At 38.5% G+C, this 16,790-nt stretch overlaps 1 protein-coding gene across 9 annotated transcripts in view; it reads left to right on the top strand.

Moving 5' to 3' along the window:
- Positions 1-16,790, top strand: part of LOC109069345 (neurexin-1a-like) — a 174,196-nt gene that overhangs the window by 72,188 nt on the left and 85,218 nt on the right. For all 9 annotated transcript variants that reach the window (XM_042736275.1, XM_042736274.1, XM_042736270.1 and 6 more), the window contains one exon: positions 11,205-11,327. In XM_042736275.1, coding sequence (XP_042592209.1) covers positions 11,205-11,327 — 123 coding nt within the window. The remainder of the gene's footprint in view (positions 1-11,204; positions 11,328-16,790) is intronic.

Here is a 16,790-nt window from a genome sequence, read left to right as displayed (position 1 = left end):
TGACGTCTCCGTTTCCTCCTTCGGGGGACGAGGGTTACATATGTAACCGAGACGTTCCCTTTCAGTCATTCACACTCGACGTCACATCGGTGACCGACAAATTCGGATACCCTACAAAAGCACCATGGATGCTTCCCCCTCCAGTGTCCTTTGCGAGCCGCCTGTGCCCCTTTTTGGTGTAGGCCGGGGCTCGCAACAAGAAGACCATTCACTGTTGTCATAGCCCTACCCACTTAGATTGGATAAAACTGGGAAAACATACCCGTTCCACTTGGAACAAGAACGTTGCGGAAGCCCCATCCTTCCCAAAGGAAGTTTCGGAAGCAAATACACATATGAACATCAGTTTAGGTGCATATGGAAGATTGGAGGAGATTGTAACCCTCTTGGAAATGGCAGAAGTCTGCTGGGGAAACACAGTCTCTGAGGCTATACTGTGGACTTTACACATACGGGATCCACTTAGGTTTCACATATGGAACCTAGCCTTCTAATGATCCCAAAAGTTTAAAAAATTTAAACACTCTAGATCAACAATATCAAGCCTACACCAACCGAGGCCACACAGTCCACATAATCGACACTCTAGAGCAGTTATAGCAAGCCGACACTAACCGGGGCCTCTCAGTGCCTCTACCCGTTTGAGGTGAGAACACAGGAGGGCCACTCGAATGGTCCACACGAAGGCTATAGAATCTAGTGAACGTGTTGGGGGTCGCCCAGCCCGCAGTTCTACAAATATCTGTCAGCGAGGCACCACGAGCCAGCACCCAGGAGAATGCAACAATTCTAGTAAAGTGAGCTTGCAACCTGAGCGGGCAGGGTACACCCTGTGCCTGATAAGCCAGGGAGATAGCATCCACAATCCAGTGGGCCATCCTCTGCTTAGAGATGGCCTTCCCCTTCTGCCACCCTCCATAACAGACAAAGAGCTGGTCTGAGGTCCTAAACCTTTGTGTCTGGTCTATGTAGCATCTCAAGGCTCGGACGGGACAAAGCAAAGCTAGGGCTGGGTCTGCCTCCTCCAGGGGCAGCGCTTGCAGGCTCACCACCTGATCCCTGAAGGGAGTAGTGGGAACCTTGGGAATGTAGCCAGGCCAGGGCCTCAGGATTACCTGGGAGTCAGCCTGCCCAAACTCTAGGCACGAATCATCGACCGGAAATGTGTGCAGGTCAGAGGTCTTCTGGGGGTTGGCATCCAGTGTTTGTTCATCTCAGGTCTTCGTAAGAGCTGGATCCAGACTGAAGCTTATGCATTTCCTAGTTTGAAACAGAGAAAAAAATAGAGACATAATTAGCATAGCTGCTGTTCCAGTTGTATGTTAATAAAGAGACCCTTACATGTACATAAAGGATTGAATAATTAAACTGAATAATAAAAAAAAAACAGGCAGTTATATTTTTGCCTTATGCCAATTATTGAATTAATGGCAATGGTAATTTTATTTATATAGCACTATTTATTACAACCAGAGTTGACCAATGTGCTTTACAACAGAAAAGCTAAAAATAGCCATAACAAAATGAAAAATAAAAACAGTAAAACCAAGAACAAGTAGAGAAAAAGAAAAGATAAACATCATAACATGCAGCAATATATAAAATATATAGAACAAGGATAAAAAGAGTGCTTCAAACAGAATTAAAAGCCTTATCGAACAGATAGGTTTTTAATTTAGACTTAAAAATGGCCACAGATGAAGCCATTAAATAATAAATTAATATTAATAAAAATTAAATAATAGAATGGAATTAATGGAAGCGGCTTGTCCCTATGTATCTATAATGGTAACAACCCTGCTGTAAATAAGTAGTCCTATCAATATTATTATATTTATTTGTTCTATTTTTATAACATTAGCATGAAACAACATTTTATCTGTGTTGCTTCTGAAGGATTCTAATGCATGAAAGCATATTTCTCAGTTGATTCACACCCTTTGGTTTGTGGGAGTACCAGTATTCTCTCAAGTCATGAACATGAATCACTGAATGTTAAGATGCTACGTGGATTACATGCTTTACATAAATGTAGATGTTTCAGGATTTACGTAAAATTCCTCCATGATGTAATATACTTGTGGAGAATAAATGTTAAAGAAGAAACGTCTGCCTTGTACTACATTCTAACTGGATGTACCACAATGATTTCAACAATGTATATGTACTGTATGTACTACATATACATATATATGTCACGCTGTGCCTACTGTGAGAGAACGAGGAGCGCGGAGTTGACAGAGTATATACCTAGAACAAGCTTAATTTAACCAAATAAAGACACACAGGCTGGAACTCACATGTAGCACTGGAGAATGGACGTTAGACACAGGATGCTAGACACAGGGCTTAAGTAAACAGAACAGAAAGAGGGACTTAACAAGACACAGCTGAAACAAATGGAACTTAATAGGAACAGGAAGAACCAAATAAGGGCATAATCAAACATGGGGGGAAACTAGGATGTGGAAGGCACATGAGGAGAAAAAACACAAGACAGGAACACAGAGATTACCATGGGTGTGACAATATATATGTGTGCCCACCAAAAAATTATGCCCAGCACTGCATTTGAGCAGCTTGTTGTTATAGTCCACAAACCCTTGGATGGATCTGAACTAAGAGACCCTTTGTGGCTTTGGAGCATCCTGACACTGGACTTCAGGAAATCACAGTTGTCCCATTTGGCTTTGAGTCCACATTTTTCCAGTTGCATCTGTAGCACCCTATGACAGTTATGTCATCAAGATAGATAGGGTTCCAGGCACTCCTTGAAGGATTTGATCGATTGTGTGTTGCTAGAGTTAGCTAGAGTGTTGCTCAATTCAGAAAACGGGAACAGCTGTCCAAAACCTCACAGGGCTGCCCGTTGTGATTGGAGCAGAGGGCAGAGCGGTCAGCACTGAGACTGAGACTATTAACCGCAATATGAATAACATCACGGAGAAGCTCACGGCTTTGCAAAGGCAAATGGATCAATTTGGGACCAGAATGGACTAAGAGAGTATTCGTGTAAATTGGAATGCGGCTACTCGACCCCAAGACCAAACAACCCTAATCTTATCTACTTTCGGCTCCCCTCAACCAGCACTGGCCTCGGCCAAGGCCGCCGTTGGAGTAACAACTCCCCCGGAAGAGCACTGCAGTAAGACGCTTTTGCGTTACTACCCCCACTTCCACAGACACCTCCTGATAGTTGACTCTGTCTGGGACCTGATCAAGGTTGTCTCCAATGCAACTTGCTGTGTATTGGTATCACATTCCTGCGGACTGAGGCACCTAGATTTGATGCCAGGAGTAGCAACTCTCCAGGCCTACATAAAAGAACTTTTACATACATACACACACACATACACACACATATACAGATATGCATGCACCCCCCACCCCACATCCCTCGCCTTCGCCGCTTTGTACCGCCAGTCTGACAAGCGGGTCTGTGACCAGCGCAGAGAATGGCTGCAGGACCGGATGGCTGCTGGATTACCGCGACACCCCTCTTCCCCTCCCCTGTTGCAAAGTCGTGTGTTTATACTGTATTGATTATGTGCTTTTGTTGCTGAGGTGTTTTTCCTGTTCTCACACTGTACTCCCAAAGGAGCATAGTCTGGGGGTAATTTTTTTCTCCTCCCCTTCCTCATGTTATGCGCCAAAAATAAATAAATAAATAAATAAATAAATTTATGCATTCACTTGTCATATTGTATGTATGTTGTGTATATGTAAATTAAATAAATAAATAAATAAATTTATGCATTTAGCAGACGCTTTTATCCAAAGCGACTTACAGTGCATTCAGGCTATCAATTTTTACCTATCATGTGTTCCCGGGGATCAAACCCCTAACCTTGCGCTTCGTAACGCAATGCTCTACCACTTGAGCTACAGGAGCACTTGTAGATACAAGTATGTATGTATGGACAGGTTGATGGCTAATTTCGCTGGTACTTGTGACTAGTGACAATAAAGGGCTACTACTACTACTACTAGAGGGCTGGAGCCAAAGCTACTCTAAACACCTCCCTGCTGTAAGAAGAAAGATTCTTATTCATTTTGATAGTCATCTTCCATTCTATGTGGACATAGACATCTGCTAAGTCCACCTTTAAGTATATTTTTGTCATGCCTCTCTCAGAGTGGTTTACGTGGTAATATAGATGAAAATGTTAATGTATTTGGTCTTGGTGGAATAGATCTGCTACGCTGCTGCTGCAGAGCAAGTACAGAGACTTGCTACTAGGGATGAGCGAGTACAGCATTATCTGTATCTGTATCTGGTAACCATATGAATTATCTGTATCTGTATCTGTACTCGGACTGGGTGAGGCCTAACCCGAAAGTGGGTCTGGTTAACTTAAAATGGGCGGGGCTCTAACCGGTATGTTATTTTAAGCATGCAATTGATAGGGGTTGATCAGAAATTGTTATATTTATTGCTGATTAGAAAACTATTTACATGACAGCATCAGCATTGAGCTTCAGATTAATGGTTTTGATCACGATAACAAACGAAGTTTTGCAACACATGAATACAACACATGCGGTTGCAATTATGAAGTTAAATGTAATGAACAAGAGTTTTCATCTCAACATAACTTTCTTTTTTTAACTTTTAATTTTTTTATAATCAGTGTGATTTTTTTTTTTTGGTTCTTTTTTATTGTTGTTTATTTCCACACCAGGTATGTGTGTGTGTGCGTGTGTGTAGCTAATTAATTTGTAATATAGTTTTATATACCACAACTACCTTTATTTATTTTTTATGAAATACAGCAAGAAATAAGTGTCACTCAGTGCGTGAAGTAAAAAAACTGGTTAGAGCCAGCTGACGTTTAAAAAAGAAAAAAAAATCTCTGACAGGCAGAGACGCAACGCGAGTCGCATTCTACCAAGCGCCACGTCTAAACAAACCCCACGTTTACCAAAACTCTACTGGTTAATAAGTAAGTACTACAAACCAAAGTAAAAAAACAAACCTGAAGCTGAAGAACACCTAAACGTTAACGGAAAAGACCCGCGAACCTGAGTGACTGAGTGAGAGACAGAGAGAGAGAGAGCGCTGTTCTCCTCTCAGTGTTCTGTGTGTGAGTGAGCAGAGCGTGACACAGCAACACAATAAATCTGTATGTGTGTAGGGGAGGGGCACTGTGACTAGCCTATCACAGAACGCAGACACGGTCAGCAACCCAATGAGAATCTTTATTTAATCCGAGCACAGATATTGACTCGTATTACTCATATAATACTTGTACTCGGCAAAAGTGCTTTATCCGTACCGGATACTCATTTCAGCCGAGTATCCGGCTCAACTCTATTTGCTACTACCAATACATCCACAACATGCTGCTGTGAGCATGTAAGGAATATTGCTCCTGCACATACTGTATAACATATATGAATAGCCCCAATGCAGGAGACACAGAAATGAACAATACAAGCCAATATGTGAATGTTGCTGAGTATGAGGATATAATGGCTGCATGAAACACACATGAAAATTAACAGACAGGGATAGAACAAGACACCCCCCACAAGGCAGATCTATGCCAAGATATATGTACTGCTGCTGTCTCCGAAAAGCCATGTGAACCGCATGCATAACTATCTATGTGTGCCTGGGCTACCACGCTGACCGGCCTAACACTAGTGGCCTATGGGCTATATGTGCTTGGGCTACCATGCCAACTGGCTTAACTCTAATCTGACTCACACTATGTGTAATGTTCACAAGTGTTAACAAGAATATGTGTTGCAATCTGATAGATAAGACCCCAGCACCCACCTGAGCAAATGTCATGAATGAATGAATGAATGAATGAAAGATGCATTTATATAGTGCTTTATTGTGTACTGCTGTACACCTAAAGTGCTTTACAGTCATGTGTGTGGCTCTCTAATTGTATAGAGCCATTAGGAACAATAGAAGCATGTGCGTTTGACGCTGCATGCAGCTGAAATCGACCGCACACTCAGCACAGGTAATGAAACATCAACCTTAGATTTAAACAAACGTGACATTGAGTTTATGCCACTGAATATAGCAACCCCGGATGAAATGCATACACAAGACTGCTTATTTAATTTAGCTTGTTTTTATGTCTGTTACTATCGGCGTGTCCTTAGAGAGATTTCATGCTCTAGACTGTGTTTGTTCAAGTTGTATAAACACAGATGCATAATAGTGATGTTTGTTTCCGGTTCACAAATCGAACTGAATAGAACTTTGATTCTGGGTTGATGACGCAGGACACACAGCCGAAGTAGCACGTCCAACTCAAAAAGATTGAGTCTGTTCAACCAACTGTCGAAGTTTGCTGAGGATTACCGAGGACTGAACAAGAACTGAATGAGCTGTAGTGAAGTTTGCAGAGGATTACGAAGATTCTGATGAGTGAGTCTATGTGAGTGAGTTGACGATACTGTGCAAGCCTGAGGCGCGTACTGGAAATATGCTTATTATGACTGTTATTAATATACATTTTATTAAAACCTGCAAAAACCTTTCTGTCGAGTGATGTAAATACATTTTACAATAGTTTATTGTGCATGCATATTATATTTAAAGTTGCTTAAGTGAAATCAATGAGTTTATAAGACTAGGTTTATTTATTCTTTATACTGTAGACATGTAGAACATATTCACATTTGTGCATCAATGTCTGTAATGAGTGCTGTAGGTGGGAAACTTTTAGGAATCTTATCCAAGTTAGGCTAGTCAGTATTGGTCAGTCAATCGTATCTGACAAAAAGGATCCATGAATGAAACTGTGAAATGAACGTTTACCATTAAATTGAGTAAATTATATGGTAATAATCAGCAATATGTTTTCACACAAATAACTTTATTTTTTGAATGTTTCAATATGTTGACACAAATGACTTATTAGAAGTTTTAATTGATACAACGATGCACAGTTTTTAGAAAAGAAATGCATAGAGACGCTTTTGTTTGATGATGTCAGGAATGGATGAATTGGCTTTTTGAACTGGTTCAATGAGCCAATCTGTCTGAAAAGAACCGGTTCGCAGAAACAAATCGGACTTTGCATCACTAATGTGTAAATGCTGCTGCTAATATGTGTAATATTTCAATCCTGCATTCGATGCAAACTGCTAACATGACACTTATTTGACCTTGTTTATGGTTGCTCATTTTTTAATTCTATTAGGCAAACCACACAATACACACAGCAATATGAATTAAAAGAGCATTTACTTATCTTAGATGTTGATTTCAGACGTTTCTAAAGTGCGCTGCCACTGCTACAGCAAACACTGCCAAGTATTTAAATGTTGAGCAGCGAGCTCATTGGCTACCAATACAGGAGAGAACCAATCAGCTGTGCCATGTGATAATGATGTCATTATGTCGTACTGAGTTCGATCTATTGGACTGTGCCATCTAGAGTTTCTTGCCAGAACTTGTATTTGTCTGGTTGACAAATTGGCTTGATTAATCAGTTGTAGTTCAGGATGGAGACCTTGAAGTGCCCATACAGTCTGTGTCATGTTTGACAGGCACTGACCATGAACTCTAGTTTACTTGGGACAGTACTCCGATTTCCTCTAGCAAATACAACTTATTTGTGACTAATTGGTTGAATGGTTTATGGCACTGAATTGACCTTGTCAATTCATGGAATTATGCCATATTTAAGTACAATCACCCTTTGAGAGATTTAATGGTGCCAATACTGCCCTGAAATACGGAGGCAGTGTTTCTCAAGATCAGTGATCATTCAGACTCGGTCCGGTCATTATATAGTACTACCACAGGCAGCACACCCAGTAGTCTTACTTTTTCACCAGTATATGTTTTGAGAACAATTGAAGATGGGGTGAGCTTCTTATTGAGCTTCTATTGGTGCATGGGTACAACAGAAACAAGACAGGAGTGTGTCTCACTTCAGCTCTTTTTTTACTGAGGAGCATCTATTGGTGCAGAGGCTTAACCCAGCAAATAGTGAACAGACCCAGAGAAATAATAAATCAAGTATGCCTGCTTAGCTGATGTAGAATAATTAATTAGGATGTTTGTGTTTGGCCCTTGTATTGTCAGATTAAATATGTTAAACTTTTCTAATATAGATGCCAAGTAAACACAGCCAATCTGGATCTGTAAGGTGATGGGCGATGATGCAGTGTGTAAACCTATCATGAGAAGCCACTTCTAACACCTTGAGGTCCTTGTTTTTACCTACCTTTACACCTGCACCATCAGTACATACAATTATCCCATGAAAATCCTGTCTCTCTTAGTTTGATGTCCAGCTTGGTGAAAGTGTCACTGCCCATTCAAGTCCCCTCCAATACAGAGAAGAAGAGCTTTCCATTTGCAATTTCCATTTATCCTATCAATCAATTGACTCTGAATATCTTATTGTGTCTATACTAGCTCACTATTTACTCACCACGCATGCCAAGACACATAGCCACAGCAGAGGGCTTTATCAGTGTTTCATAGATTGTCTGTGGCTTTTTGGACTACGCTATCAAATATCACACCTCAAAAGATTTCTCCAGAGCATTAGCAGTAATTTGTTTCATTGTTTGTTTTTCACAATACAATTCAAAACAAAAAAAAACAAAAAAAAAAAAAAAAACAAAACAAAACAAAAAAAAACAAAAAAAAAAAAAAAAAAAAAAAAAATATATATATATATATATATATATATATATATATATAGGTCCTTCTCAAAAAATTAGCATATTGTGAAAAAGTTCATAATTTTCCATAATGTAATGATAAAAAATTAAACTTTCATATATTTTAGATTCATTGCACACCAACTGAAATATTTCAGGTCTTTTATTGTTTTAATACTGATGATTTTGGCATACAGCTCATGAAAACCCAAAATTCCTATTAAAAAAAATTAGCATATTTCATCCGACCAATAAAAGAAAAGTGTTTTTAATACAAAAAAAGTCAACCTTCAAATAATTATGTTCAGTTATGCACTCAATACTTGGTCGGGAATCCTTTTGCAGAAATGACTGCTTCAATGCGGCGTGGCATGGAGGCAATCAGCCTGTGGCACTGCTGAGGTGTTATGGAGGCCCAGGATGCACCTCTTCTCGTTGTGCTTGCGTCTCTCAACTTTCTCTTCACAATATCCCACAGATTCTCTATGGGGTTCAGGTCAGGAGAGTTGGCAGGCCAATTGAGCACAGTAATACCATGGTCAGTAAACCATTTACCAGTGGTTTTGGCACTGTGAGCAGGTGCCAGGTCGTGCTGAAAAACGAAAACTTCATCTCCATAAAGCTTTTCAGCAGATGGAAGCATGAAGTGCTCCAAAATCTCCTGATAGCTAGCTGCATTGACCCTGCCCTTGATAAAACACAGTGGACCAACACCAGCAGCTGACATGGCACCCCAGACCATCACTGACTGTGGGTACTTGACACTGGACTTCAGGCATTTTGGCATTTCCTTCTCCCCAGTCTTCCTCCAGACTCTGGCACCTTGATTTCCGAATGACATGCAAAATTTGCTTTCATCCGAAAAAAAGTACTTTGGACCACTGAGCAACAGTCCAGTGCTGCTTCTCTGTAGCCCAGGTCAGGCGCTTCTGCCGCTGTTTCTGGTTCAAAAGCACACGCCTGTGCACGGTGGCTCTGGATGTTTTCTACTCCAGACTCAGTCCACTGCTTCCGCAGGTCCCCCAAGGTCTGGAATCGGTCCTTCTCCACAATCTTCCTCAGGGTCCGGTCACCTCTTCTCGTTGTGCAGCGTTTTTTGCCACACTTTTTCCTTCCCACAGACTTCCCACTGAGGTGCCTTGATACAGCACTCTGGGAACACCCTATTCGTTCAGAAATTTCTTTCTGTGTCTTACCCTCTCGCCTTGAGGGTGTCAATGATGGCCTTCTGGACAGCAGTCAGGTCGGCAGTCTTACCCATGATTGCGGTTTTGAGTAATGAACCAGGCTGGGAGTTTTTAAAAGCCTCAGGAATCTTTTTGCAGGTGTTTAGAGTTAATTAGTTGATTCAGATGATTAGGTTAATAGCTCGTTTAGAGAACCTTTTCATGATATGCTATTTTTTTTTATAGGAATTTTGGGTTTTCATGAGCTGTATGCCAAAATCATCAGTATTAAAACAATAAAAGACCTGAAATATTTCAGTTGGTGTGCAATGAATCTAAAATATATGAAAGTTTAATTTTTTATCATTACATTATGGAAAATAATGAACATTTTCACAATATGCTAATTTTTTGAGAAGGACCTGTATATATATATATATATATATATATATATATATATATATATATAAGTCTAGGTTTTTCACCACAAGTGGGATGCTTTGTCTCTAGGTGTCTTTGCATTTTTTTGGCTTATCCTGGAGGCCCACTGCCCTGAAGAGTTTAACACCAACCCTAATCAAACACACATGTAGAAGAAAATTGCAGGCAAGTGTTTTAGAGCAGGTTGCAGGCAAGTGTTTTTAGCAGGATAGTGGGTCTGAGTCCAGGGGCATGGCTGAAGACTTGTACAGTAGAGCAAATAAATCCATACTTTATGAATTCTTCATGATATTATGATGTTCCCTACACTGGTCAGAGAAGGTCATGCTCTTAAGTTTAGTAGAAGTACATGGTTCAGATGACTCAAGCACGTTGTTCACAATTCCCTCAACACGTGCAGCTGTGTAATGATAACTAGAGAGCCAGTCATTTCATGGGGCATTTACACAACACTGCTTTCAACTAAAAAGAACACTTTTATTTGTAAATATCATATGATAGGATATGTTCACCTCATGCAGCCTCTTGCACCAAATAGAGGGTCACCTAACCCCAAAAGTCAGCCAAGATGGCCCATATGTGCCTTTTACCCTATTTTCCAGTATTAATTCGACATTGAATATATATATATATATATATATATATATATATATATATATATATATATATATATATATATATATATATATATATATATATATATATATAATGTAAATCTGTTGTGTTAAATTGATAATTGATTTTAAATCAGTAACACTAAAGAGTAATTCGTTAAATGTATGCCTGTCTTTAATATGTGGATTTATTTCCTGTGACACTGTTATTAATGTTTTAAGTTTCATATCTTGAGGGCATTTTTGTGCTAATACTAAATGGCCCTGTTATCCGTCTGTGTTCTTTAGAGCATATATTTTTTTGCTATGTTTAACTGTGATCTGGGTTGTCCCACAGGCAAAGGACCTGAGACCATATTTGCTGGTCAGAATCTGAATGATAATGAGTGGCACACAGTACGAGTGAGCAGGAGAGGAAAGAGTCTGAAGCTGTCTGTGGATGACTTGGCCACTGTGGAAGGTATTCTAATGCATGCAATCTGAATTATATAAATGATTATGTGAATTATATAAAACCCCTTATAGAGGTTTATTACACTGAATAATTAAGGCTAGTGCACACTGCCACAACAAATGACAACAACAAACAAGGACATCGGGTCTTTGTGTTCACCTGCTTGCTGTTTGTTGGACAGTTAAAAAGAGTCATTTACATCATACCAATGAAATAAACTCTAACGCAAACAAACCCAGGTGCCAACCAAAATCACCTCTGCAATACACAACAAATCTGAACAGATTTAGAAAACTAAACAGACACAGGAAAAAATGTGGCATCATACACAAAATAACTAAAGGCATAAATACACTACATGACTTTTGCCCAGAGTTTCCCCCAGTTTACAGTCTGGATGAGTATCAGAGCCAGTGGGCAGTCAGAGGCATCAGATTTTGCAGACAATCAGAGAGTTTATGATGGACACAGACACAGGTTTTTTAGCTTCAGACTATTATTTCGTCCAGGCCGAGGATATCAAATATCTACAAGAAACAACTGAAAAATCATCTTTTTCGAGAGCATCTAACTGCCTCTTTAAAAAAAAAAAAAAACAGTGACAAAAGATTGGAGGACATAGTCAGGTTGTTTTAGTTGCTACAGATATTTATTAACATAAATAGAAAAATAAATAAAACAAAAAATCAACACAATCAAACATAAAAAAAGTCCAAAATAAACAAAGACCAAACTCAAACAAATGCAACCAGGAGCAAGCCACCCTCATGCCGGCCATAGCAGGAAGAACAGGAGACCCGTCAGTTATGTTCTAGGAGCCGTTAATCTGGTGAATATCTTTTGCTTTCAATAATGGACACTCATTCTTCAAGTGACCAAACCCACGACAATAATTACATGTTTGCTTTCCTTTTTTCTCCAAAGACAAGATGCTGTCTGTCAGGTGAAGCACGCAAAAATTCGGAAGATCTGCTAGGTTCATATCCCGATTCTTTTTTGAAATTTTTTTCCAACATTTTTATAACTAAAAGAGGTCTTATGAATCAGAAAAAATTAATCAGCCATAAAGGCCGCCTCATATGCCGTGTCGGGTTTACACTCATTAATGCATGTTGCTAGACGTTGTGAAACAGAATTTTTAAGCTGTTCTAGGACCATAAACTCCTTCAAATCATTTAACGTTTTCATGTCAGAAGCTGTACACCAACAATTAAAATACACTGAAATATCATGTACAAACTCAACTTGCGTTTGACTAAAGTTTTCTTCCAAGGACTTAAATTTTTGTCTATAGGACTCTGGAACCAATTCCTATGCCCTCAACACTGCATTCTTAACAGTCAAATAATCCTTAGCATCTTCCACACTAAGAGATGAATACGATTTTTGTGCTTTGTCTTTAAAAACAGATTGCAACATAAGCGTACACTCCTCATCCGACCAATCACGTGCCTCTGCCACACATTCAAAAAACAAAAAGAAGCGTTCAACATCTTTCTCATCAAATCTAGGGATCAATCTCATAAGTCACTACATCAAATTTACATGAAGCCAAATTACACTCTACACATGCAGTTAAAGGAAGTTTACCATTTTATTAGATCTAAACAATAATGTTCAAGATCAAGTTGTTGTTGTTGTAACTGAACGTCCCGGTTATGTACAGTAGGTGGCCATCCAAAACGTTACTTCTACCGCCGCTCGTACCGCCGCCGCGGCGTCTGCAAAGTGCATTTGCAGCTTTTGACTGCTGAGTGGCGCTTTAATCACAAGTTTTCAAACAAGCACATCAAAGCACATTTTCGCAAATAGATGTCAGCTTAGCCTCACCGAAGTGTTATATTTGACTGCAGTCGGGGAAAATGAAAGAAAAAATATTTAATATTCACAGATGAAAGTTTAGTCCTTATGAAGATATGTGAATTGAACGAATTCAAGCAGGATAAATGTCAAGCCTGAGCCTGTGCTTATATTTTCTCTACACCATATTTTAGATTAGACACATTTAAATAGTGTGCATATGAATTATGTGTTATATTATTAAAAAGAAAATGTGGTTCACTTTGCATCGGAGCATTAAAAGTGGTAGCCTATTGTGAGCTAGGCTTGCGTGTTTTATAAATTATTTTCTTTATCTTAGTAAAACGTGAGGCACTGTATAATTTTGCTCCCATTATTTAGGCCTAATTAAAACAAGAAACGAATAAATTAAACCTGCACGATTTAACTAAATCATTGAAACTCTAAAGAATGGATGGATTAATAAAACGTCCTCACTTAATCAACAAAGTGCACACGATGTAAAAAAAAGAGCTTCATTAATTGACAACTTCAGTGATTTTAAATGGAGTCTTCTTTACTTGCTTTCATATAATTTAAGTAAAGTAAAAATAAATAAATAAAATAAATAAATAAATTGCAGCCGCATTTCAAATGCAGGGTTGTATAATATTCCATAAAATATCAGTGCAAGATTTGCTCTGCGCATAATGCTGAGTGCACGTGCAGCATTTATTCTTATTTGTCTACAAATTTTATCTTCATTACAAATCTTGTTTGGTTTTATTTTGGATAATTGCATGTAAAAAAAAATGATTTACGTTGTAATGCATATCCAAAATGTGAATTATTATTCATATTCAAGTGTTTGTGCAAAAATTATTAATGCGCATGCATGACAGGGAGGCACCCTCTCGATCACGTGATTTTTTTCCTAATAATGAAATAACTGAAAATTGTGGCGTCTCATATACATGAGAAATATATCTACAGAAAGCTTGAAATGTATTTTAAACGAATCAATTCAGAACGAGAGCATTATGCAATCTGTGAGAGTTGTATTTCTATTTAAAGGCGCGTCCATGTGGAGAGAGTCAGCACTGTGAATTTCATCTTGCAGCTGACAAGAAAACATTTGTTTATTAATAAATAATTAAAATGTCTCCTTTTTCACAATTATTAGGCTACTTCTGCCTGTGCTTTGTGGCAAACTTAATGCATGTTCTTGAGCGCGGAATATATTAAGGCTGGATTATAGTTGTAAATTTAATATAAATTTGCGATTAGTTGAATAATGACAAATGAACGACTAGTAACTAGAAAAATCTTATGTGGGAAGCAGACCTATTAAATACCCTCTAGACATCTCTGTTAAAGTTTTTAAAGAATTTTATAAGCGTTTGCATAAATTCTTCTTTCAGAACGGTCTGTAATGGAGAGATACCTTAACACTGATTTTTCCTCTGAAACACAAAAACGAAAATTGAAATAAAATAAATATTTTATGTTTTGAGAATGATTGGGCTCAAGCCTCCCCCGCGCGTTTGAGACACGCTGCCGAGCAGAGTATGAGCGGAGCGGAGTGATTCTGACTGAAGAGGAGCGGATTTTTTAAAAGTCAGGAGCGTCGTGGTTTTCACTCGCTCCAGCACCGCTCCATCACGAGTACAAGTCATGCCAACATCCCGTAATATAACTGCATATTTAGCAAGAATTCACATGATAAACATATTTAGCTATAGCTTGATACACATAATCTCTCCGATCAGAAGATTATAATGACGGCAATAACCGAGCGGGATGTTACAGGCTAGTTCTCAAGGAATTTGTCTTCCTTTTACTGATTATTTTCGGGTTAAAGCATGATTTAAACAGATACAGCACATTCACACGTAATCGCTGTCACAATAATGCATTCAAACAAATGTAACTCTTACAATACTTCATCTGTATCTGATTTTGAATGAGCAGAAATCTGTAAGAAATGCATCGATCTGTAGATAAAATAACTGACGAAAATGTAAACTGTTATTTTCATCACAAACAAAATTTGCACAGCAGAAAGCAGCAATTATACCTTTTAATGCTGACAATTTTATTAATTTGGCGTTTGGTAGGACAAAAAGTAATCACACAATAAACTCTCCTGCAATTTTATTTATTTATTTATTTATTTATTTATTTATTTATTTATTTATTTTTATAAGCTATAATGATATAACATATTTTTAGCGCGGAAAGCTATAATGAACATAACATTTCAACTTTAGCCACGGAGTGAAGGCGGAGCAGTGTTTCTGGTATCAAAGAACGCGGAGCGCGCTCACATACATATAGGCCTACTGTACTGCCGAGTGAGAGAGATGTTTCGCCCTATATGGGGGAGTCGTGGCCTAATGGTTAGAGAGTCAAAACACAACTAAAACCACTATATGAACAAGGCCGTCCGGTGTAGAAACGGTTAGACAGGGTCTGCTATATTTACAAATAATTGATATAAGAAATAAAAATAAATACATAACCTAAACCAGCGGCATAACGAGATGAAAATATAGACTAGAAAATTGATTTAGGCCTACACTTGGTCTGTCCTCCGTCCATGACACTGACTCACTGCGGAGCTGGCAGTTTTAATCTGAACAGCTCTTAACGCCGAGTGGATGGTTAGATGCATGATGGGCTAGTATTAAAAAATAATATATTGTTAAATTAAAACTGGTTTTGAACAATTTCTTTGTCATTTGAATATTGATTTTAAGTAGGGAGGCAAAAAAAATCTATTTAAATTAAGTTATAATAACTAATAAACTTTATTGCGCTATACAGAAGTCAACATTTGAAGTGGATCAAACCTTTCTTTAAAGTTGTCCTAAAACCTGTTCTGCAAGTTTGAAACCCTCCTAAGACTGTCCATATTAAAGACCAAGAGATTCACACCTTTATCTCGACCCCCACAAGCTATACAGAACTACCCTCAGCCCCCTCCAGCTGAACTGAACTTGGTCTGTTTTGGGCTGTGAGGAATGGTGTGTTGTTACTGGGTTGAAACATGCCTGCACTCACAGCAGCCCTACTCTTTTTATTCATTATTTTCCCGCAGCCCATATTATATTTTCACTAGACCAAAATAATAACAAATTATCAATTGATAATTAATCATTATTTTTTGCCAAAATCAATGTTATTTGTGAACGTAGGCGTTTGCGGAAGGCTTTAAGACCAGGCGGAATCCTCCATCAGCTGCTCCCGCTTCACAGCGCGCGGGACTCGCGCAAACTGACCCAACATTTAGCAAGACAGGAAAACATTCAGTCTGCCTGAAGGAAGAGGTATTTTATTGTAAGTTAATGCTGTTAAATAGAGAGTAAAAAAAAAAAAGTAGTGTAGCCTATTCTTAAACTTGGAGCTCATTATATTGAAGTACAAATCCAAACACCAGAAGCAACCTACACTCTCAGTGTTCTTTCACTGAAAAGTATGCATTTTATTTATTTATTCACAGGCTATATGGTTGAAATAGTAATATTTTAGTTGAAAACTTTAAGTGCCATTGTTTAAAAAAAAAATGCATCAAATGTTTCATAGACCTTCAGTAGTCATGCTTTGAAATCCCATGCCATTTGTAATTTCACTGTATTTTCACCTCCTAAATTACTACCCCAATTCTATAATGGTAAAATTTATTCAGAC

This window comes from Cyprinus carpio, chromosome B13 (assembly GCF_018340385.1).
Source record: "Cyprinus carpio isolate SPL01 chromosome B13, ASM1834038v1, whole genome shotgun sequence".
NCBI lineage: Eukaryota > Metazoa > Chordata > Actinopteri > Cypriniformes > Cyprinidae > Cyprinus > Cyprinus carpio.
This window is presented reverse-complemented; position numbering and strand designations above follow the sequence as displayed.